The 26,065-nt window shown below is 39.6% G+C and overlaps 1 protein-coding gene across 3 annotated transcripts; it reads right to left on the bottom strand.

Annotated features, from left to right (window-relative positions):
* Positions 1 to 669: 669 nt before the first annotated feature.
* LOC108936992 (uridine-cytidine kinase-like 1) lies at positions 670 to 22,364 on the bottom strand. 3 transcript variants are annotated; one of them, XM_018756697.2, is made up of 15 exons: positions 22,253 to 22,364; positions 14,621 to 14,814; positions 14,197 to 14,303; positions 12,597 to 12,767; positions 12,017 to 12,088; positions 11,663 to 11,852; positions 10,993 to 11,054; positions 7,674 to 7,693; positions 6,567 to 6,665; positions 5,954 to 6,047; positions 5,353 to 5,415; positions 4,744 to 4,866; positions 4,049 to 4,156; positions 3,584 to 3,740; positions 670 to 2,962 (listed from the first exon to the last, which is right to left on the bottom strand). In XM_018756697.2, the coding sequence occupies exons 1-15, from the start codon at positions 22,288 to 22,290 to the stop codon at positions 2,883 to 2,885; spliced, it is 1,578 nt and encodes a 525-aa protein (XP_018612213.1). In that variant the 5' UTR covers positions 22,291 to 22,364; the 3' UTR covers positions 670 to 2,882. The 3 variants fall into 3 exon arrangements, with proteins under 3 accessions (XP_018612213.1, XP_018612212.1, XP_018612211.1); XM_018756696.2 differs by lacking the exons at positions 7,674 to 7,693; positions 22,253 to 22,364 and adding exons at positions 8,904 to 8,920; positions 17,330 to 17,507; XM_018756695.2 differs by lacking the exon at positions 22,253 to 22,364 and adding an exon at positions 17,330 to 17,507.
* Between the last annotated feature and the right edge of the window lie 3,701 nt (positions 22,365 to 26,065).

Genomic DNA, 26,065 nt, shown 5'->3' with positions numbered 1-26,065 from the left:
TGCTACTTGTTGAGAAAGTGTGTTTTTTCTTTGCAGCTAGCCAGTGTCTGGTAGTAGTGCATCTGCCATGACTCATGGAGTAGCACAAATGTGACAGAAAAACAGACAGGGTCCACAATTAGGGAGGTCTAAATTAGAGCTTGGGAGGTTACTTATACAACAACCATGAAGGTCACCGAGGTTGTGGTCAGTTTTCAAACTATGGTCCATGATATGAAAAACCTTAAGGCTTATAAACCAAAGCCATTCTCGTATGCTCTTAGAGCAAATTTGCGGTAGAGGTTTCAGTTTGAACTCCAATTCTAAATAATTATGTGAGCAGGGGGTGCGGTGGTGCAGCCGGTTTGGCCTCTGCCTGCTCTCTGGTGGGTCTGGGGTTCGAGTCCCCCTTGGGTTGTCTTGTGAGGGACTGGTGTCCCGTCCTTGGTGCGTCCCCTCCCCTTCCAGACTTGTGCCCTGTGTTGCTGGGTTAGGCTCCGGCTCACCGCGACCCCGCTTGGGACAAGTGGCTTCAGAACGTGTGTGTGTGTGCGCATTTGTGAGCATCTTGTCTAAAATTCAGCTATTTGAACAAAATCATTGTAAACCTACAGAAATCCAGCAAGTGAGAAAAATGACCAATGAACGACTCCCATTCAACCAGATCGCTTTACATTCAGTTTATGGGGGGACAAATCACATGGTTGTGACCTATTCATACTCTCCCGATGAGCAATGAGGAAGCTATCAGACAGGACACGGAAGTTACTACCACTCATGCTTCTCAGCTTTGTTATAGCTTTTCACTGCAGGAAGTATAAGCCTGAGCTATTCAAACTGAAACTGACGATGGAAAATGTCAGAAAAGGCAATTCAGAAACACAGACAGCGCTCATGTACAAAATGCTTACATGTACTTGTGGCGTGGGTTAGGTTGCTATAAATATGCAGGAAAATATCTTTGTCATTAAAATATCATTTTATTTGTTTATATGAAAATTCCATGCAGTATCAAAAGTAAACCAAGCACACAGCACACTACCTGATAGAGTTGAGTTGTTTTACATGGCCAGAAAAGATTTAGCTTGAGGAAAGCAGGGTCTTGATAAAACCTTGATAAATAAATAAATAAAAATTAAGAAATATCCAGTAACATTTATTCGCTCCCAGTGGCACTGATACTACATTCATGGGCAATGCTGGACATGAATCACTGGAAGGTAATGCCAAAACATACTTCAATATTCTCTGTAAAACTAACTATATACCTGCTCATTATTCTATTTCACTCTTTGGTTGTGCTCTTATTTCAGTCAAGAAGGCTCTGAAAACATCTGAGAAGTAATAAGACATCTGGTGGAGCAGGGTGGACCAACTCAGTTCATACACAAAAACACATACTCTAACATGTGTCCAGATATATCTGTTCAGCCAAATAAGTGGATTTTTGAAAGACTAAAAGCTTGGAATAAATGAAATAAAACGTAACAAATATATTATTGCAAAGCAAACAGTAGTACGTGAAACAGTGAAGTGGAAAAAAGCTTCGCTTTAATATCTGTATTATTCCATTTGTATTATGTCGATTAAAAATTTTCCAGTTGTTGTGAGCTAATACCATATATGGTAAATGTAGCATGAGTTTGAAAACAAGTGATCTTAGGTTGTCTGTATGTATATATTTAAAGATACACACAAGCAACAATATTGACCTCCTTAAGCCACTTAATACAAAGGAACCAATCAACATTTTCCCATATTTTTGCATTTAGGAGTTTTAAGACAATAAAATGAAAACATTGTGAAAGTATTACAGGATTTCACTAAGTGGCTCTGTATTTTTTTGCTGCATGCTTGACTGCATTCAAACAGATAAGCAAATATAAAAACATAAGTGCAAAAAAGACATGCTTAAAGGGAAGAAAAGCACATGTCTGAAATGCCAACAAGTACACTTCGAGGCAGCGACCTCACATCAATTTCACACTCCAGAAAGTAAAAGAAAATAAACAAATCTGTAAATCTGCAGATATTTTAAATGGTATCTTGAACTATTCACCAAAATAATACTATTTAACTGAAGACAGTTAATAGGCTTGAGCTTTGCCTACTGTAATTTACCACGTTTAATGCAAACATGAAGATAACGTCCACAGTCACGCATGACCAATAACCAAGAACTACCTGTGAAATCAGGTAGAACTAAGGTGAGGAAAGGTGTACACACGAAAGTTGCTGTACACACCTCTCCATTTTATGCAAAAGTGAAAATGAATGAGCGTTAGCTCTAAAGCAATTCTGGTTTGGTCAGAAAGTGCTTAGTAAAGGGGAAAGGCTGAGGTTTAAAACACACATTTACACTGTTGTCTGATTCAGTGGTCCTTGAAAAAAAACTGATATAGAGAAATGAACATTTAAGCTTTTTTGGAAAAGGCAAATTCTTCAAAAAATTCAAAGGACATCTCAATATATATAAATGCTTTATAGATTAAAAATGTGAACCCATCACATTCAGTACTGTCGTCTCCAGCATTTAGATAACATAAACCATACCTGCGTTCTCTGGAAAATGCTGAAGGCAGCGCAAAGGATGTGCCACTTTATCCTACTAAACAAAATTGCTGCCCAACAATCAGACAGCAATAGAATTAAAAATAGAGTGCTTAATCATGACAGAAATATGTATCCTTACAATACGACCCATGTTCTCTTGGGTATAATGAAACCTAACATATTTATAAAAATATGTAGAAATGCACATATGTATACTCGTTACAGTTATCAGGCCCACTCTTACAAGAGAGTCTAATGCTGGTCGTTTAGAAAGTCCTCCTAAGCCCTGCCTTCAGTTTGCCAAGGACAGAATCCCATGCTGTCCCAGTTTGTTCATCTGCCATTCCCCTTTAGTAGCTGGGCTCATCCGTCTCTTCATCGCTCCAGTCCTGGGGAGCATCAGTGCCAAAGTATCGGTCCCCAAAATTTCCTTTGAGAGAAAGAATATCAGCAATTTAGCAGCCTCCTGAGCCATACCTCAAGCTCCCAAAAAAAGCAGAAAATTTTCTTCTTTTTAAATTTAATGGTTTTGGCACACAAATAACTAGGAACTTAATTATGTAGTAATGTGATAAATTAATGTGCACATATCCCTTTTTTTAACCAAACATCTTGGAATTTGTGAGTCACTTCGACAGAGTACTGATTTGCAGTGGAATTAGAAACCAAGCATTGTCATTGAGAAAGGGGGTTAAATGCTCCACTGACTGTTCACTGCAGCCCTTAGCTACCCTCTCATTTACCTGAGCAGATCAACCCTAAGCTGTGTGTGGAGATTTTTACAGGTGTTACATCCAAAGATCACAGCACACTTGGAATAGCTAAGCAGAGCACAAAAGAAAACTAGAAAAAAAACTGCTTGTAGATATTTACCACATTTTTTTCATGTGCCTTGTATTAATTGCAGTTATATAATGAACTTACATTGCAAACAACATCACAAATTTTAACAACTTCCATGGTCAAAATGTACTTGAATCAAAATGTAACCAAATAAACAATACCATCGTACGCTTCAATTATATTTCTTGTTGTTAGCTGCCACACTCACCTATGCCGGGAATTATGTGGAAGACATCGTTGACTTTCTTGTCGACAGCAGTAGTTATAATTTTGACCTGTGGAAATGCGTAGGCCACAGAGTGCACCCCCATTTCAGCCATCAGCAGGGATAACAGCAAGATCTTGTCCTCCTGCACATCGTGATCCTGTAAACAGAGGTACAGAACACCAACACGTTTGTGCTTGTTAAGAAATACTGCACTTCATTTAAAATTACCTACTATTCTGCTGCATACACTTCTAAATGATATAAAACAATATCACTGTACTGTGTAAAACTGTTGTCAAGTTTATGACAATTTATACATTGCTAGATGTTATTCTTTTTCATAACACATGCACATATCCCAGTTACAGTTCTACACACTCATCTACTTAGTACCGCTGAACAGCTTCTGCTCGTTGTGAATAAAACAGCCAAGATAATGGGAAATGGCAAAAGCCGGTGACCCACCAGTAGAACACGGACCGCCATCATAGCTGCGGCGCCGGTGGACACGGTACAGTCCATGAGAATGACGTAGTCCTCGCTGATGTCTTTGGGCAGACGGAGGTAGTGCAGCTGCAGGGGGAGAAGAAGGGAGCGGTGGGTGGGCAGTGTGGGCGCAAGGTGTGGGTGGGTCGCCCCAATGTTTCCCCACATCCGAAAACGAAAAGGTCTACAGCCAACTGCTACCAAGAATGCTTAAACTGCCGAAACCAGAGCACAGTGCTTTCAGAGTAATGAGGAATCTTTTTCATACATTTGAAAAATGGTAATATGAGCACATATTTTTTTTTCTCCAAGTACATGAAAGGAAACCATTTCAAAATGCAATAAAAGCAAGCTCAGGCTGAGCTGACTGCTGTTAATGTCTGGGCTTAATCCAGTCTCACTCAGTTTTACATTTATTCATTAATCTGACGCTTTAGAGAAAAGTGACTTATAATACTAATTCATTTACTAACCATTTACCCATATGTACAGCTGGGTAATTTTTACAGGAGCAATCCTGGGTAAGTACCTTGCTCAAGGGCATTACAGCATCGTGGAGAATTTGAATCTATGACCTCTGAGTCCAGAGGCAGCAGTTCTAACCATTATGCTACATCCTGGTCCAGTGCTGTTTTATCATTCAAATTAGTTTCGACACACTGACTGTCTCCCACCTCTGGTTCGCCTGTGTCCTGGTTGGTCTGGATGAGAATCTTCCCAATCCGGACGTCTTTGCACACGGCTCTGAGGGCCGGTTCCATGGTTTCTCCTGCACGTAGGATGGACACCCCCGTGATCTGCAGAAGAGAGGCACAGTACTGCAAGCTCTGTGTATAACCGATGGGGGTAGGAGAACAAACATGCAAATTGCACATGGAAAAAAAACATCAGGCACATCACTCCCACCGACAACCTCAATTATAAAAAGCTTTATTTAATTTGAGATTTTATGCCTGAATATGTTTTATGCTTGAGTAAAAAAAAATAAAAATAACACGTGTTGGATCATTATTTTTGTGTTCACAAGATAAAAGAAATATAGATACTACTGTGAGTGCTGGCTTTATAACACTTTCAGTTTTTTCTGGAGGCTTAAGCACTGGTTGTAGCAGTTTCTCCATTTTTTGGTGAGCACTTTAAGATCTGCAATATTCAGAAGCATTGCCTATATATAAAAACCAGAACTGATTATTGTAAACCATTCTACCTCTGTTCTGCCAGCATACAGTTAAGAATGATCAAATGTGTTTTGGAATGTAGGACAGAACAATGAAATGCCTCACCCTCTTTCCGTGGAAAGTTCTTCCTTCGTAATCTTGGCCCTGTGGGGTCTGTACAACATGTGGCTGCACGGTACAGAACAACATGCACCACAATTTAACGCAACAACGCAGGAGAGTGCAGTCTGTGAAAGCTAAGGCCTTTCAGCACAAGCAGTGATGGTGAAAAGGTCAAAGATGCTCCTGTGAGCTTCTTATGTTGCATTTCACTGAAATGCAGTGCTATATGTGATGTGATTGATTTCAAAACAAATTCAATAGCGGTGGTTCTATAAAAATCTTTCTGTACTGCAGTACAGGTGTTGGCTGGTATCTCGCATTTTTAAGTTGAACTTGGTGGTGGATGGCTATAATCTTTGTCTTGCATTACAATTACCCATTTAGCTGACTCAGTTTTAAGATACTTAGAGTTCTTTACCCATTTATACAGCCAAGTAATTTTACTAGAGCAATTTAGGGCAAGTACCTTGCTCAAGGGTACGACGGCTGAAGGGAGGATTCGAACCTGCAACCTTTGTGTCCAAAGACAGTAGCTCATTTCACTTTGCTACCAGCTGTCCCTTTACAAAAGACAGACATATGGGACAAATGGACAAAGACATACCTGAGAGGGCAGGAAAGACAGAGCATGCTCAATGAGGAGGCGCATCAGCCTTTTGGAATAGAAGATGAACTCGTCTCGACTGGTTTCCTTATTCCTATTGTCAAAAAGAAGTGTCAGTAAAGCATACTTTCAGAAGGTGACTGTGCTCCTTAACATCGGTTTAAAAACCACTTGTACAAATACACTCCAGATTATACACATCACATTTGAACACCATCATAATCACAGGCGACAGATATAACATTAATCCTTGTGATTCCTCCATAACCAAAGTATTGTTTGCAGATGGGAGTACCAATTCTGTAGTACCAACAATGGCAAGGTACAGCAGCACATTAAATGTGGTGCTTGTTTGGTCTGAGATGAATGTGACAAAATATGAAAAGCGGAGCGATGCAAAAGTAACGACAACAACCTGCAGATCGCACCAAATCAGAGAGAAATGCAGGACACAATAAGAAGGGAAATGACAAGGATGGCCGCTAGAACAAGTTGAGAGGACAGGTGATCATACTGCGTCTTTATGTGTGTGTGAGAGAGAGTATGACAGAGGGGTTCTTATATTTCGTTGATGAAGACGACGACTTGGGAAGCGCGAACAAAGTGAGCTAACCTGATGATGGTGTGCATGCCCCTGACCTGGGGAGTGCTCTCCAGCACGCTGAGTGTCTGCGGGAGCGGCTGAGCTTGGTGGGCTGAGGCCAGGGCTGCCCTGTAACCATAGCAATAGTCAAGAATGTCAGAATGTACAAACTGAGACCCACAGACAAACACATACAGACCTGAACCCAGAGATGGAAAGCAGGAGGAAAAACACACACACACACTTTTGCAAACAAAGCCAGACAGACAAGCTCACAAACGCCACCTCAATCTTACACATGCAAACACTTCACTGTCATGGAAAATGTCAGTCTATGGCTTTGCAGCCATTCACACACAAATATAGCTATAAAGCCACCTTAGGTAGGATAAATATTTGTCACACAAGTGTTAATCTGAGTTAGCAGACATCCAAGAAGAGAAAACAGAGAAAAGGTGCAAGTGTTTTTGACCTGCTTACTGAGATGGAGTTAACTTACCATAAAAAGTGGACTTAAGCAAGTCAAAAAAGCATAATCAGAAAATGAATGCATCAAATAATTGTAACTTCAATCCAAATCCAAACTGCACATCAATTTAATTTGATCCCTTGTATATAAATATGAAAATTTTCATTTAAACTGCTTTAAAACTAACTACATTATTCTTTTATTCAACACAATCACAGAATCACTACATTACTGTGATTTGTTGGTCTAGAAACACATTTAATATCCTAGAAGTAACAATCTAAAACATGTTTCATAAAATAAACTGTAGTGTGACTGCTTCATGAATTAAGGTTTTGTCTAAGAATTTGATATCATTCATTTCTGATCCATTTCATTTAAAAGAACATGATGCCAATTAAAAATGATTCAGCCGAAGTTTGCACAACAATGAAAAATAGATTGTCACTTAAGCATCAGACTCTCAATGTTAGATGCTGACACATAAATGAAATAAATAGCTGAGATTTGAAAATGGCTGCCATATAATTCAACAGGGCTGTTATGCAGTCTTTAGGCTGAATCAATTTACACTCAACCCACAATGCATCCACAAAAGTTGAATTCACTTTTTTTTTTTTTTTTTAAAAAATACACTAGGGAAAAAGATCAAATGCAAATCTCCTCACATATCCCAGCGCAGCTTCCTCTATGGAGAGAAGAGGGTTTGACGGAAAGATTGGAACAAACCACGAGAACAGAAAGACACAGAACAAACACAAAAAACAAACAAACAAAATAGAAATGAACATTACACCGGATGAATGAGAATGAAGTCCTCCCGCTGTTTTGGCACGTGTGACAGTTCGAACTGCTGTTTGCATTCATCACGGAACAATTGCCTGCTGCAGGACTTGGCTTGCCTGAACGCTGTGCGAAAGGACCACTTGAAACAGCGTTCAGGCCGGGCTTCGTGATAATGGACTGAATCCATTTACGTTCAAAACACCGTACTGAACACATACTGACACCTAACCCTTTAATTACAGCGCCTCTTTCTTTGAAAAGCCATTGCCGGGTCAGAGGGAATGCTGCTGAGGTCGTGCTTGTGAAGAATGCTCGCTGCGCGCGTTCGAGCTGTCACTCAAAGACTATGGCTGAAAGCTGAATCTCTCGGCTCCACAACATCCTGTGTCTAAAAAGCCAGGCGGGTTTCCTTTCTCAACACTGCTGCAGCCGAGGCGGCTTACCTAATGGAAAAAAAAAAAAAAAAAAAAAAAAAAAGAACCCAGAGTCACTGCTCTTTGGGTCGCGGTGGATATTGGAAACTTCACTGCGAGCGAGGCTGGGTATTTAACAATAGTTCTTCACACATACCCGGACAGAGGAAAGGTGCAACAGCCATGTATTTTTAGACACAGAATGCAAGAAGAGGAATGCAGCCCCCATGTTAATGATTCAACTGATTTAAAAAAGAAACACACATACATACACACAAATACACACTTCCCATACAGCCTGTTGCATGCATGGACACCCCCTTTTAGAAATTCAAAATCAGAGCTTTCCAGATACCACACTACTGAATGTCTATACATATACATGTATAAATAAAATACACAAAATGCTGCTTGTATTTGCAAATGCTTCAGCGTCTTGAACTTGTGGACCAGCCTTGTTGACAGGAGTGAGAAAATGTATGTTGGCTACCCCTCCATGTGGATGTACAGTGCACTGTAGCCAGATTGGAGTTCATACACTGCAACGTGGTCCTCCAATCCACAGGATGGGGTGTGTGTGTGTGTGTGTGTGTGTGTGTAAAAGGGAGGGGGGGCAGCATGTACTGCAGCAGGCTGCTTGGGTGAGACAGGGGTACATAGGTAGGGGCAATGAAGCAGTAAAGGGGTGGGTTACTCTACCTGACGCTGAGTTCGCGCTGCGCGGACACAGTACAGAGCAGTCCGTGAACGGCAAGGCCAATAACAAGGCACAGAGGAAACACAACAGAAGGTGAACCTTCAATCCTATCCATTAGTACACACAAAGCAGCAGTCACTCGTTTGTCTTGCTGTTGTATTTTCCTTTCCTTGGTCGTTAAAAGAACCACAGAATTAAGCCACAGGATATTACAAATCTGGGCTGGTATTTTTGTACACTAAGCATTCACAAAAAGTTGTGTCTATTTCAAAGCGAGCATAACTGACCAACCTTGCAAATACATCTGTTAAGTCACCCATTTTGCACTGGATATATAAATAATAAAAGCATTATGTCAGATACAGCAATTACTTTTAGTACTGCTGATATGATAGGAACACACATTTGCTTCAAGACACAATATTTCTAAGTATTGAAAAACTACTGAAATGTACTACGATAATCTTTACAAACTCAGACAAATTATATAAGCCTGTGTCAGAAGAGTGCCGAATGAATTACAGAAATGACAGTCTCCACTTCCAATACAGAAGTGTTTTATCCACTAGAGGGTGCAAATAAACTTGCAAAAACTCCCAGGGTCCGAATGACTCAAGTGAGGAGAGCAAAAGAATAATGTATTCCCGAAGTCGGGATGAAACGAATAGATTTCCTGAGAAGTAGTAAAACCAGGGATTCATGCTTCCAAACCTCATCCTGCATGTGGATGAATTTCCATATCCGACCATGGGAACCAGTCTCTCCATCCAAGGTTTGCAAATATGTAAATAACAGCCTGTCTGTCTTGAACTTTTGTGTTTCATCATAAAGTCAATCTAAAGTCTGAATCATCACTTAGCTACATTTATCTGTCAGAACTAGATTAAATACTACCGCTTCTGTGATATGAACTATGACAAGATCCCCTCGTTCTCCACTCATATTCGGGGATCAATTTCAACCACTCTGAACTGTGCAAAAACACACAGTTTCTTATGCACAGTGAACACTGAGGGTGGGAACTGTGGTTCAATTTCACCACTGAACACACTGTCCAGGTAAACTGCATGCCAAAGTGTGTTTGTCAGTGTTCAGTCCTCGAGAGACTCACGCTTTCATAATGTACCTGGCGTATTGATCGCTGCCACAAGAAAGTCATTCCCAACCACATCGAATCAATAACCACAATTACTCAGCTGAGACTTGAGGTACAACAAAAGCAGGAACGTGTGCAACTCTCCAGGACCAAACAACGACATTTTACATGCAAATTAGTTCAGGCAAAGCAGCAAACCACACCAAAATTGCAAGGCACAAGCTGCATCTTAAAAAAAAAAATAAAAACACTGCAGTCCTTGGTGTTGGCCTTCTGTTACAACTGCGACTGAAAGGGCTTACATTTCAAGTTGCTTAAATTTACATTTTAGAGGACTATTAAAACAATATCTAAAAAACACTGCCACTGGGCTTTGCAAAATTTGAGCAAACATGAACACTGAACTTTCAGCCAAGAACTATCTCCTCTTGATCACCATATCATAACTTATGATTTAAAGAAAAATCCTAAAACTGTCAAGGAAGCCTCAAGTTACTGTGCCTTCAAAGAACAAAACAACAAAGAACTCTCCTATAAGCAGACCACCAGCTGAGTTAGAACAGGAAAAAAAAAAAAAAAAAAATTAGGAGGAGGCTGATCAGGAATCATCAATATTCTGAGTTTTATGCATCTACTTGTGTGATGAACATTGGTGCATAGAAACAAACTAACTGTACTTAATCACACGTCTGCAACTATGTCTCTTTCTCCTAATGTAATGCTCAAACGGTACTTTCTATGAGATGTACGTCACTTTGGAGAAAAGCATCTGCTAAATGAATAAATGTAAAGAGCTTAAATGCTTTCTTGCTCCATTTCCTTTTTCCCTCTGTGCTTTTATTGCAGTTTATTTAAGTTTTCTGAAATTAGTAAGAACAGTTGACCAAGTGGGCTTAAACATATGAACACAACATAAACTGATAACTTTGGAAAGGGATTACAAATGGAGACTGCGAACCCCTAACCGCGATCCCTACATCCAAGCGGTCACTCACTTCTTCTAGCTGGCTGTGGACGTGCTGGACAATGAGGTCAATGGCTACCATGTTCCCTCCACCTGCAAGGAGGGAAAACACCACAATTTACAGTTATCACCCCCTGAACAGACATTCAAAAGTGCAAATAAAAATTGCATTAAATTATCTTTACTAAACAAGAATCTGAATACGGAACTGTGTACATCACATATCAGTTCTGGTGGGGAGAGAACCAGAGTGGACAATGTGAGCTGGTATAAGCCAACCAATGTCATGCGGTCGGAAGGGCAGCTCTACATTGCACAACCTGCCAGAGTACTGACAACCAACTACAGGTCAACGAGGACCCATAAACAAAGACATACAGTACAAGCTGCTGGTCTGAGGACTAGCCTGGCAGACAAGGAGGACGACTTCCTGTCAGTGGCCACAGTTCAGCTTTTCTTGGCTATTTTCTGTTTCTGTATCTTGACATCAATCTTCACATTTGTATTCTGCTCTAAAGGGCCATGTCCCTGTTTTGCTTGGTATATAACCTTCTGTCTGTTTTTTTTTGGGTTCATGCAGCCACCTCCACCCCTCAATCAGCCACAATGGTATCATAGATGAGCAGATATTTTCATGAATACTGTACACAAAAGCTGAGGATGTATGAGGTAGACAGGAGAGGCAGGATCTGTAACCTCACCTCGAGGTACCACGATGTCGGCCAGGCGCATGGTCGGTTCGATGTACTGCTCAAAGGCAGGTTTCACAAACTTGTTGTACTGTTTGATGACGCCCTCAATATCCCGCCCACGCTCTGTGATGTCTCTGCGCAGACGCCGCACCAGACGGATATCGGAATCTGTGTCAACGAAGATTTTCATGTCGAGGAGCTGAGAGAAAGCAGAAAATGTCGCTGGTAAGAACACCGAGGGTTAGCATTTTGGAGTTTGAAAAAATGAAAATGGCTGACGTATGACAGAGGGCATAACATTTCTTGTTCTTGTTTGCATGAAGGTTTGCTGCTCAAAAGAACAAAACACTTAAAGAACCTTACCTTCAATAACTCCTTATCGGCAAAAGACATGATTCCTTCAAAAATAATAACGCTGGCTCCATACACAGTTTTCTAGGACCACAAAGAGATAATTCTAATGTAAATCTGATGTAAAGTGTACAGTTCAACATACCACTGGAAAAAATGTGGTTCAGTACTATATTGAAAAATATAATCAGCTGGCAAACACATATTATAAGTCAGTGACATTGTGCATCTTATACACCAAAAGATACTATCGCCTTACATTCAATGAATAGGTCATACATTTTCCCTATGAAAATATGCCCAAACACACTTGAGAAACATGTATATATCCTTTGCTTTATTCATATCACATGCATTGCTATACATAAATAAGCTACTATACATTCATAAACAGTTACATACCTGGAAAAAAATTCTTCCCCAATTATGTCAATACCTAAGACTTTATGATGGATGCATGTATTTATGATGAAGTATGACTATTTTGATGAGAACATCAGCCAAATTCTGCTCCCACTGCAACAATGAATCAATGTCAGACCCTTTTGTTTTTGAGCATTTGGCATGTGTACAAACTTCAGTAGGCCCTCACCCATTCCTTCTGCCTGCCGTGCGTGGTGAAATCATACACAGGGATCTTCACGCTCTTGCCTTGCTTCAGTTTACGCAGGATGTGCACCAAAAGACCAAAGTCAAAGGCATCTGGGTGGTCAAAATTGTAATCATTGCTGGCAGCCAGGGCCTGCTGTTCAGGGGTGAGAACCTGTGGAAAACATCAGGAGTCAGAACCAGCAGGAGTTCCCCGGGAAGAAAGAGGTCTTCTCCTGAACAAGGAGAGCTGAAATTAGCCAAACTAAATTTAGGGAGGACAGGGACGCTGTGACCCCTCTCTATGTTCAGCCAAGTGGTCGCTGTTGAAACTGCTACCAAAGCATTTGGCAGAATCTGCTGCTCCTAAACAACCAACCAGAGAGACTTTATAATTAACAGTGTAATAAAAGTCCTGTAGCACCTGACCACAGGCCATGCAGTCTGCAGTCAGAGACAAGATACAGCAGTGGGGAAACTTTACTGTACGCGCAAGAGTCCACTGCAGAAGCACATGGTGCTGTGACCCTGTCCTATCCTCAGACCTGCACCCTCTTTGCATGCACACTGCAAAATGGGAGAAAACTGGTCACCAAGACATGTTTAGGTCCTAATGTGCATTCAGAAAGAAGCATTTTTGTTTTTACTTATTCATTTAGCTGATGTTCTCCTCCAAAGTGGCTAGCAACATGAGTTATTTATAATAATTCTCCAATTTATCAAAGGCTGCAGGTTCAAATTCCACCTTTAGCTGTAGCACCCGTGAGCAAAGTACTTGCCCTTAATTGCTTCAGTAAGTTACCCAGCTGTATAACTGGGTAAATCATTGTAGACCTTAACATTGTAAATCACTCTGGAGAAAAGTGTCAGCTAAATTAAAAAAAAAAGGTAAATGTAAAAATATGTGCGATTCAAACCATGGGTCTGGACCTGCAAAGCAAATGTTGTAACCGCTACACTACCTGCTGCCCCCTGCTGCCATACTCACTTCCACCACCTCTGCACAGGAATTACCGCAGTGAATATAGCTTGCTACAGTTTCGAAGAGGGCACAGATGGACTCTGACAAGATTCCTGAATCTGCGGTAAACTGGCTTTCCTATGAGCCTGGTGGAAGCTGCTACTGAACCCATTATGTAATGCCAAAGAGAGAAGCTAATTGACAGCACTCCTCTGGCAACCCCTTGGCCCTCCCTTTCTCACCCCCCTCCCTAGACTGACATCCAGCCTGTTTGTCTCCCACACATCCTCCTGGAATCCCATTATCTCCTCCTCTCTAAGAAGAGGCTTTGCGGCTTGTGGGCTATAAACAGACCAAGAGGGGCCGGATTATGTGGTTTTTGAAAGAGGGAAAAAAAAAATGTCAGCCATGACAAACCCTGTCAATGGAAAAAGGGACTATATACCAGATCCCTCTATACTGTCAATCGGACAATGAAGTCCTCCTCTGGAGCAGGAAAAGCTGCACCTTGCCAAAAAGTCTAGGGTGGACCCTCCACAGCCAGTCAGCACAGCAAGCATGGTTCAGATTAGCACCCCCACAGCGTGAATGTAACATATTCCCACACTATGCTATTGCAACACATCCATAACTCCTCCCTTACCTTATAGAAGGAGTCCATGGAGAGGAGCACGACCCAAGGGACATCCAAAGCTTCAATGATCTTCCTAGCCACTGTGGTCTTCCCTGAAGCGCTGCCTCCACAAAGGCCTGCCATTGGGAGAGGAGAAGACGAGGAGGAGGGAGGGAGGGAAATCATATTCATTCAAACTTTCCCGAGTGGAAAAACGGCTGCATCTCCCAGTCACAGACTGGTGTATTAAACAAAGCGATGACACCGTGTGAAACATATGGTGACACAGACACTCACTTAATGAGTATCTGCCTTTCCGGAATAGTTATCTTGTAATCTTCCTTATCAAAGAAAACAATTTATGGCAAATGTCACAGCAGTATAGGAAAGGAATAAAACTTACAGCCAGTGTTACAACTTTAGGGTTATGTATCAGCCAAGTAGTACAACCCACCAATGACGAATGCCTCTTTGGACTGCGTGCCATGTTCGTTGTACCAGGGCGGTCGCCCTGCAGTGTAGATGGTCCTTTTGCTGGTTCTCAGCAGAGGGGGCTCTGATTTGCACTGGCTTGTGGTTCTCTTCCTGGGGGAGAGGCCTGTGCTGACAGGGGGGAGGAGCCTGTCTAACGAATCCTCACTGCAACCGCTGGGAAACCAGAGAAGAATAAAACTAGCAGTTAATTCTACTATTATTCTACTGCTTTTCAACCCCAAGTAGTTACACTCACTGTTATTCAGCACTCTCTGGATAGACATAAATTTTGAGATGATGATCATATATTTTCTAATGTTTTAATAGGTTTGCTTTTTAGAATGCTGCTGTGCATTAAAATCCACTTCCACACTTTTTTGCACGAAGTAAAATGAGAACATGAAGCACAATTCCGAATGTGAAGTATCTTGTCCGCTAAGCACAAACACAAGAGTCATTACACAGAAACCTATGTTGTATATCTGGAATTATTAGAAGGCAATAAATGGTCTAGTCAGGTATCACAAAATAAAATGGCACGACTCAGATTATGTACCGAATACACCAAATTAATTTCCATCAGGCCGAACTTCTCTTTTGTACTACAGAGTATAATACTGTGCACCTGATAAGTTACTAGCAGTTTTTTAATCTTGTCTTCGACTTGTGGTCCAAAGGCTCTTGGCTTCAAGTTGGAGTCCGAGTCACAGGATCATAATCCCAGCCCCATTCAACCATCAAATCAAACCAGTTTGTTTTTTTAAACCATTAAAAAAAAAAATCCTTCTTTAAACATAAAAAATGTGCCTAAGGCAAACATTAAATAAAGCATTTATTTTTTCACCTTTTGTATGCCATGTCCCATCAATGTTGAGCTACAGATCCATCATGCCGATCTGATAACCCATTGTGATTTAGTGTCAAACAAATGCAACACTTGACATCATTCTGAGAAAGTTCTTTTATTTAGGAATTCTCAATCATTTCACCACTGTATCAAAACCCACTGCTGTACATATTATTGAAGTTATTTTTTTGTGGCACATATAGTATCATTCAAAAGAGTAAGTACAAGTACGCAACTTGGGTAATAATTGTAATGCGAGGAACTGGACAGAACAATGAAACAATGCACACACAAGCGTCCCACATTTCTGGGAGGTATTGCAGAAGAGCTAGGAAGACATGTTTGGCTTGTGTGTCACTAAAACTTGTTAACGAAATACATTCAGGGAAAGAGGAAAAAAAACGTTTTCAGCAAGTGTACTGAAAGTTTTTATTGGTAATGTATATGCTATACATTACCTTTTGTGTCATGTCTTGTCCCATACACAAATACACAGCTAAATAGATACAATAACTACACAAAATCTACAAACCGAGGGGCAAAATATCTACATTAATACAAAGATTTGTCCGAATACCAACAGTCCAAAGTCCCCTAGTACACCTGATTGCAACAATAAAAAGGTTGCATGCACATTATCATAATTCAGAAGTCTTGAGATTTGTTTTTGTTACCCATCTTGGACATCTTGAATTGAGCTTTCACTTGTAAAATTAACTACAGGATAAGAAATATACCAGGAACTGATACTCAGCTCTGACTCTGGACCATAAAAATGGACTAACTATGATACACACTACAAACATAAATCACTAAAGATAAATATCCAAGCTCATCGTTCGTCTTCTTTAACCCAGCTAGGGATGAAGACAATGTCACAAGTGCTCAAATACCTGTATATTGATATATTTATATCAACTACCTATATAATACCTGAATAAGTACTTCACTTAAATTAGTGAAATCCCACAGTACGTGCAAAGTACACAGAAGACTATGCACTGAACTTTTTACATAAATACCGCCCATTAACAGCCTTGGCTAGGAAAGCATGAGTCCAAGAACCTACTGCATCGCTCTGGAGATCCAAACTTCCCAGCCCGCAGAATTCAAGAAATTTGACATTTTCAGAGGAAGCATCCAGGTTTCGCTCTGTGCCCAAGAAAATTCAGAACTACAGCTGTGTACACTAGTTATATGCTTCTCCTTAGCCTCTAAATTGCTTTATTGGATTTAAGCTGCAGGCGAAACACTTAAGGATCAAAGGTGACACAGAAAATGCTTATGGGAGAAGTGCTTCTAAATACCTTAAACAACAGGCAAGAACCGATAAGCCTGCAGCTTGGAGGCAAGGACGGAAAGTAGATAAATGTACTTTAGTTTCAGTTTACTGTTTTATCAGGGACACCAGATAGGGGAATGCTACGAAATGTCAGCCCACATGTTACGGACGATAGCAGTTCACTGAAGAACATGGACATGCATAAATGTAAACAAAGCATTTAAAGTCCCTAATCAGGACATGTTTGCTTAGAAGCATTTCGAAATCACAAGTATATATCAGTGCTTTCAGGTCAGTAGAAGAATGAATTTTAAAAAAAAGCTAAATATAAAAGGCACACATTGACTTCAACCATCTCCAACAGGTTCTGCCAAGCTCAGCTGTGAAATTTTTCACAAAAACTGGACACTTAAGAGTTAAAAGCAACCTATAAAAAGCCGCCAGCCAACATCAATAGAAGAGAGATGCACCCCAAAGCAAACACTACCTTAAATTTCTAGGTGAAAAGACAATGCATGTAGCAGCACCTCAGAGATAAGAGGGTATGGGTAACTGCTTACCTGCCATCGGACCTGAAAGCCCAGCAGCCAGATATCCTGGCCCCCGAGAAAGCCGGGAGAGTGCTCATGACCAGCAGCTAGCCAATAATCGCTCCCCACGGCAGATTCCTGGACCACTGTATGCAAGATCAGTTTCTGGGTGACACTGCAGGTTGCAGCGGCACCACAGCAGAGATGGAGCACTGAGCTCTCCTGCCTTCTGGCAGGACACCGTTGTGGGAGGGAGGGAGGGAGGGAGGGAGGACTGGGTCTCTCACACACACACGCGAGTAGGCAAAAACGAAACTATGCCTCTCACATCAGTTTTCTTTTCTTCAGACACTTCAGGAGTGCTGCAGCAGACATTGTGAAGAGCACCAGAAATGAAAATGAAGCTCCTTTTCCCACCTCTCCTGCTGCCAACAAACGTAAGAGGATAAGTTATCCTCCAGATTATGTTCGTTACATGTTATTAATAGCTGTAGGTTTGTGAGAGACCTCCCTTTCACATTCACTGAATGACTCGTTCTCTTACACTCTCCCTCTCTCTCTCTCACACACTTACACACACGCAGCCACGCTGTTTCCATTTTGGAGATAGACAGTCATGTGTTTCTGACACCGAATGTGACATGCTGTGACAACAGTTCATCTGGGGAACAGAACGGGACATATAAGAATGAGGCAGGTCAGTTAATGTTCTGTTCTGTCAGCATTGTAATTGTGTGTGTGTTTTGGGGGGGGGGGGGCAAAAGCGATGGGCATGGTCAGTCAAGCAGGTCACATAATGCGAAGATACAGAATATTTTGTATTTACACTCTTGTCTGGGGATGTTCCGTATGTTTGCATTGTGTGGAAATGCGTTTCCCTCCTGTCTCTAGGGACGCAAAAGGGAAAAAAACAGCATGATGAAACACGATGCCCTCCCTCTCTCTTGGGATCAGTTACAGCATAATACCTTCTGGACGAGACCAAAGGCAGGTGAACTATTGTTTCAGGTGTGGAACGGGTAACTTTCCTCACAGACTGCAACAGGTAAATACAGGCTACGCTTACTCATACAAGGTACAAAAAATCTGCGAAGTACACACACTATCTTTGATGTGTCTGCAAATATTTATCTATTAGTGGAGAAAGGATAGAGGACAGCTAAAAAATAGGAAAAAAGAAGGCAATTAATTTGGCACTATACACAATCCAAATTGGATCTGTTAGATCGAAAAAGATGAAAAAATTAACCAAGAAGTATACAGCAGTACAACATTAAAAAAAAAAAAATGTTTGACATTCCTATCATTAAATGACTGAGCAATTAAATATTTTTAAAAATAACACCATATAATTCACTTATGGCATTTAGTTTTGTATTGTTCACATTATTAGTTGTTTCAGTGCTCTACCACTTATTAATCTTCAGAGGACAGTGGAGGTGTGGCAAAAAATATTTACTAAACAATTTGTCCGTCTGTTGCTTACATGTACAAGCCACCAGTGACTTTTGCTGTTCCTGTAAAGGTCGGGTGAAAGATCCATGGGCATCACACAAACTACTAAAGAAAACTATTTTTCCAATGTTTATGTCTCATTAAAAAATGTGCAGTCACAGCAAAACATCGCCTCCTCAACTCAGAAACTCAACTGGAAAATAAGGGCTATTTGTAACTCATTTTGCTTGTAACTTTAAAGTTGCTTTTACAACAAAGTCATAATCAATCAAAATACATAGATTAGATTTCGTAAAAATCTTGATGTTAGATATCGCGATGGTAACAAGATTCCTCTTGGCGACTGAACATAGGTTATATCTGCACCACTGCAGACACTTTAGAATATACAAATGTAAAACTTATTCACATCTTCAGACTTTGTAACTTGATCATTCTTAACACGAGGATCAATCTCATCTGTCAAAATAAGTTACAAAACACTCAAAACAGTGTTCTGCGGCTGCTAGCTATCAGTTCAGACACTTACTGCACTGACCCCCCCCAATCCCACCTTATAAAGGTAATAAATTGCTGAAAAATCCTTCAGAAGGTGAAGTCTCAAAATTTTAAGACATAATTAGCATTAGTTTTAATGATGAACATTTGCTCCCGAACCCCAAAACCAGCACCCAGTTATGCTAAAATACCACTAAATCCCATTAAAAAGCACGATTAGCTCAATAGTTAACAGTTATCATAGGACTACATGACAAAGCAATTTTTCTTTATTACTCTACAAATCCATATTGCCGTCTACATGGTGTCATTTAGGTCTTTTGTAGGAATTGCCTACCATACAATTAATAACCGGGTGCACCAATTTACCCCCACAATCCAAAGGCATGATTGAGTTGAACTCATGCATGGATGTGTGTGTTACATTGCTATACTGCTCATACTATGTGTAAAGCCAAAAAAGTGTCTAACCCAGTCACCCCATGAACCTTACAGGATATGCTTCAATAAACTTGCACTTTACACAAAGATTAATAAAACATGTAATACTAAACATAATATGTAAAAATGTTAAATACATACATTAAATATAACTTTTTTCGTAAAGGTTTGGTATATATAAAATATAAACTGCAAAATCACTAATATACACAGAGTAAATAAGTCCCCCTGCACCTCCCCATTACATTTATTCACTTAGACACTTTTTTCTAAAGAGACTTACAATGTTAAGGTTACAAGTATTTACTCACTTATACATCTGGGTAATTTTACTGGAGTACTTTAGGGTAAGTACCTTGCTCAAGGGTACTACAGCCAAATGTGGGGATCACACCTGGAACCTTTCGATCCAAAGGCAGCAGCTCTAACGCCAATACTACCTGCTGCCCCATGTTTATACGGGTTTCCTCCCACAGTCCAAAGACACACATTTCAGGTGGACTGGTGACTCTAAATTGCCCTTGTGTGTGTCATATTGCTCTGCTGTATAGTGGATGAATGAATGTTGAGAGGTTACTGTCATGTATCTACCATAGTAGGTCAGCATGGATAAAAATTTCTGTTAATCATCATTAGCCGCTTCCTGAGTAAACTGTCTGCTAGACAAGTAAACACAGGCTGAGCGGGCTTCGAACGCACAGCCCAAGCACCGAGAAGCACCAGCAGTATCCAGTGCACAGCCGTGATGGTCATCCAGCTAACAACTCCGGGTGAGATAAGCAATGTGACTGGCTATTCCTTGTAGAGTTCCTGTCCGTAGCGCAATAGCTAAAGCAGGACATGACTGCTAACATATGAATTACTTGTTCAAACTATACTTTGATTTGTAGCATTCAAATTAGCAGCACTGGTGAAAACTGGAGAAGAGCAAGAAGCAATACAGGAAAAAGGAAGTAAGACTAATACAGTTGGCCCCCGGTTTACGATGGTTCGACTTACAATTTTTCGACTTTAGGATGGTGAGCTAGCAATAGACATTCAGTAGAAACCGTCCTTCGAATTTTGATTTTTCACGGGCAAGTGATATGCGGTGCGATGCCGGGCAGCGGCAGCAATCCACATCTCCCAGCCTGTCATGCAGAGGAGTGTATCAGGTGTATCAAATGCATTTTTGACTAACGATATTTTTGACTTCTGAAGGGTTCCGCGGAACATAACCCCATCGCAAACGAGGGACTACCTGTATGTCTTGGAAAGAGCTCCTTTACTGAAACCAGTAGAATCTCCATAGCAAGAAAACATATCTGAATGAGTGAGCCATAAAGTACAAAGAGGGATAATGGGGCATGTCAACTTCTCAGTCCATCACTGAATCCACTTTATTCAAGAGCTGTATGCTTAGGCTGATTCAAGCATACAGCTTCAGCATACTCATGGAGCACAGCCACTTATCTTTCTTTGCACTATGGTTTCTTTACTTACTGTGTTTCTCAGTCACTAGTTCAGATACCTCACCTTGCATTTCTTCTACCACAGTTTAGTGACAAAAGCAATATGTACAACATAATATCACAAGAGCAGAAATTTTAAGGCCATTTTTGGCTTTGCTTCAATAAACATTTTTGGTCAGGAAATTATAAACAACCGTTTTTTGAACAAATCCTAACGCAAGGCAATTTCGAGAAGGCCGAAAATCACATGTCTAATATGGATCTATGCGATATTCCATGACAATGTGAGTGCAGCATACATTTATGTGTATTTCACATCGACAGAGAATGCGCGCGCACACACACACACACACACACACACACGACACTCACAAGTTGGCAGAGCCTCACGCGGCGGTCCCAAAACCCGCAGTAAATTAATGGTGTTGCCCCCCCTTGTGGCAGACGGGGGGGACCGAACCCAGCACGTGCCACACAACGTCATCCACACTACCCTGCGCTCCGAACAGAAATGCAGCTGATATATTTGAGAAGACGTGTTTATTATTAAATACCTTACACTTGGCCGGTTCTGTGCTTTATGTTTATCATTTATGGTCAGCTGTATCCACATCACTTGCACTCTTACATAAAACTGGTGTTTTAGGCAATTTAGTGAAGAGAGGAAGTGAATAGCCTAGCTATGGGGAAGAATGAACACGAGCTCACAATGCTATTTTTAAAAAAGGGGGGGGGGGTATCTGTAACTGTTCATGCGCAGTGAATCATGATTTCGAGTTGGAAACGACGAATACAGCGGGTAACACGCTGTTCAGAAATACACTGAACAGCGCAGCAAGGCCATACGCTACGAGATTATTTATTACTTATCACACGGCACGTACGTTTTAACAAACGTACTTGTGTATCGCACGTTGTGCCACCGTCGCCTCAGGACTCATGATTCGCTTTCATTTTTAGGCACAACGCCAACGCCGCGCGAAATGATTGACTCGAGCTTCCACAAGAGACGGAAGTCGTAAAGTTAGCAAAAAAAAAAAAAGACAAGCATGATCCTGCCGTGAATTCCTAAGTCTAAAGACACATATGTTATAGGTTTGAAACTTACCTGTCGGAGCGTGAGGAAGCTTTATCTCCGCGGTCCATCTCTGCTACCCTTCGGTACACGCGGCGGACATTACTCTTTCTCTCTGGCAATCAGATGTTTTTCGGCGCTGTTTCAGATGCATGCTGGGAAATGTAGTTTAAACTCAACACAACGTCCCACTGCCTTTGAGTTTAGTGTGACTTGTAGAACTCGCCGCCCCATGATGTCCTCCAGATGAGCTACGTGACGTACTCATCCTCAGATGACGCTTAATCACAAGGACTTAACGACTCACATTTTTTACATTGAAAAACAGTGTAGTTTTACAGCTTTATGTGAATGTAAATTGTAGATGTAGCAGATAGTTTCACTCAGTGGTATGAGACCTAAATATGAATACGACCAGCTGTAAATTTATGTAAATTTTCAAAACGTAAAATATTAGACACTGAATAAGAAAAAAAATGTATCACACTTGGTAAACATTTTATTAATTAGACGAAGGCTAAGGATGCACAGTTAATACAACAATATGTAAAATAGTAATATGTTAAGCAAAGGTTCTGAAAAACCATATTAAATAGTCTCAGGTGGGAAGTAGTGAAAAATTAACTTATAAAAACATACTGTTTGATTCCATAAAAGGTTCTATTCAATACACATTTGTAAATTCCAAACTTGTATTTGCTTCACTTCAAAACCCAAGGTGTTTATTGGAACAGAAACAATTTTAAAGTAATATTTTTTATATTCGGACAATGGTCAGAACTGGAAAAACCTAGAAGCATTGCAAAACTGAGGCAAAGGTTGTACTGAATCACATAGTCCAAGTCACCAGGCACTCTAGAAATGCTATAATTCAAGTTTACATCATGGGATAGTACTTGAAAAAGACAAAGGAAAACACGTCACTCTTCAAATCTGCTCTCAGCCGTATTCAAATCAAGTAAAACGCTGCTTTCTGTATATCTATCTTTCTTACAAAACATTGTGTATAATAAATGCAAATTAACATAGAACCCAGGGAGAGACCATAGTGATTTAATTCAAGTCTATAGTGACCAAACTGTAGACACATAAACAAAGTTGGAGAGAATATGATGTGCTGCACCAACACGTCTCAATTAGCATGTTGACATTACTGAAAGCTGACGCAAATGGTGTATTGCTGTAATTCCATAGTATTGTAGCTTATTAAAGCTCCACTTTCTAAATAGGTGTACATACAGTCCAGGAAGACATGTCAGTGAGGCCAAAATATAACTTGCACAAAGTGAAGGTAAGGTCAAATGCATACTGTCACAAGATCGGTGTGCAAAAAAATATTACTTTATTACTTCTTTAGTAGTGTGGACTTAACATACCCAGGACCTCAACATTAGGAAAAAATGCCATACAGCACTGGCCTCACATACTCAACTTATTTGCCTGGCAAAATCAAACCAAAAATTACTTTAATCATTTCAATGGATAAAAAAAAAAATCAAACCAACAATGCGGATCAGTGTGTGGCACTGACAAAATCAATTTTTTTTTGTTTAATTTTGGAAAAAAGAAAAATCAATGTGTTGGTAACAAAATACATCAGTGTTACAAATCTGGGTGAGTATTTACTGAAGCATGAGCCTGCTTCTTAAGCATAAAGTCACAATTTATAATTCTACTTTAAATTTTATTTTGCAATGTAAAAAAATGATATTCAAGTTTCCTCATTCAATAGCCATATTGGTCAAGTGCAGACTGGCTTCTGGCTAAAGGTGTATATTTTGAAAATAACATCTGTTATTTTAACACCGGACAATAGCGATTTAAACATGTCATATTTACAACAGTTCACAATTTTAAATTGCATCCACCACCAACTTCTACCCTTTCTGCTATGCATAAATAAGAAATATTGAATTTCAGAATTTGTAATGCAGTTATATATTTTTAAATATGTACCTATATGCACCTAAAGAATTTTTTCTTTGCTTTTATGTATGTCTGTGACACTTTTTTCTGTTACAGTTCATATGTGTCATATGCTAGATATATATTTTAAAACAAGTTATAAAATTTAGTCACCATTTAGTCTTCATATTATGGCTGAATGCTTTTCTGTAAATATATTTTCTTAGCTTTTCTGTTAAACATACTCAACAAAGAAAAATCATTTTCAAACTAAAAGCAGCCAATTCTGGAACTTAATTTCTTTTGTTGCTGTGATTTAGACATGCATGCCTAAACTTTAGGGTTAGGTTGAACATTACGAGTGTCTACGAAGTGCAAGGTAAAATGGGGAGCTTTAAAGTGCAAGGCAAGGGTGCTTACAACCTACAAGGAAACAGCCATTCTTCACAGGGGAATGATACCAATATATAGGCGATAGTCGTAAATGAAAAAGGTAACATTATTTCTATAATAATGGCTTTTATTTTCCTATTGACATAGGTTATTTTTAGGTAATTAAATAGATAATACATTTTTAAGCCTAAGAGTGAGACCAATTTAAAGTTCAAGTTTTAATAGTTTTTATTTTGATTGTGCTACTGTAATGTGTACTGCATGTACACTATAAACTGAAAATCCAAAGTGATTTAAGATTTGTCATCCATCTACCTGAAACTAAGAGCAAAATCCAAGTACCACAATAATAACGTACCTTTAAAATTTATCTGGGTCAGTTTTATGATATATAATGACAATGTGTATATTCAGTTAATTTAGATATTTTCTGGAATTAAGAAGAATATGGAAGATATTAAAAATAAAGAAAAGTGTTTTAAAACATGTTCTAGAAAGTAAAATGACAGTGTTCTTTCTGGGTATGACTGGTTTTTAAATATTTTGTAGTTTATATCAAACCCAACTTAAAGGTTTCAAACAAACTCAAAAAAGTTCACAATAATATATCAGCCATTAGGTGTTATATTAATTTTTTCATTGGCTTATTTTAACCTAATTAGGAACTTGCAAGTCAATAAAGTTAAATTATTCATACGCAGCTTATTCTTTTTAATTACAAATGGTTAGCAATACCATACTACAAAATTACAATCATTAATCATTTTTACATTTGTTAATTTTAATTGATGTGAGGTGTTTAGCAGAAGTTCCAAAATATTTTCTTATTCAGTTTATTTTACTTTTAAGATGTGGTGCTTTTAATAATTAATGTGTTACTGATGTATGTAACTACATAAAAAGTTTTGTCTGGTTTCAATCCTAGAAACTCTATCAGGGACACTCATTGTTTTTTCTTTGTGTGCAGCCTCAGCACATACATTTTTAGAAGACCTCATACAACTGTCACCATTACAACTGTTTCTACATGGGGATAGAGAAAGACATTTAAAAGGATAATAGCTTAGGCTATTAGGTTTTGTAAAAGAAAAACAAAAACAACAACAACAAAATACAGTCCAAAAGCTGTCCTGTACCCAGTCTCTGGAGACAACACACATTTCAGCTGCCGCAATCCAACAAAGTTACATCCAACAGAAAAAAAAAGATGTAAAAACTGAGACAAAACAGACCAATGTTTTGACCTTTCTGTCTTAGAAATGATGAAGAAACTCATTGTTTATATTGCAATTATACGTATAATTTCAGCTTACTTTTAGTCCTTGCAAACACAACATGAAACTATGGACATGTACTGCAGAGATAAACATGAAAAACCTACTAAAAGATTACTTAAAAAAGAGTTTATATAAAGAGGGATTTTTACTATTACCCCTGTTGTGAACAGTGTAAGAATTAAAATGTCTAAAAATGGAATGGAAAAAGTACTATATATCAGTATATACCAGCAGACACATATACTGTATATGTTTACTGTGTATATATATA

This window comes from Scleropages formosus, chromosome 2 (genome assembly GCF_900964775.1).
Source record: "Scleropages formosus chromosome 2, fSclFor1.1, whole genome shotgun sequence".
Taxonomy (NCBI): domain Eukaryota; kingdom Metazoa; phylum Chordata; class Actinopteri; order Osteoglossiformes; family Osteoglossidae; genus Scleropages; species Scleropages formosus.
The sequence above is the reverse complement of the archived record's forward strand: the minus strand, read 5'-3'. Positions and strand labels throughout refer to the sequence as shown.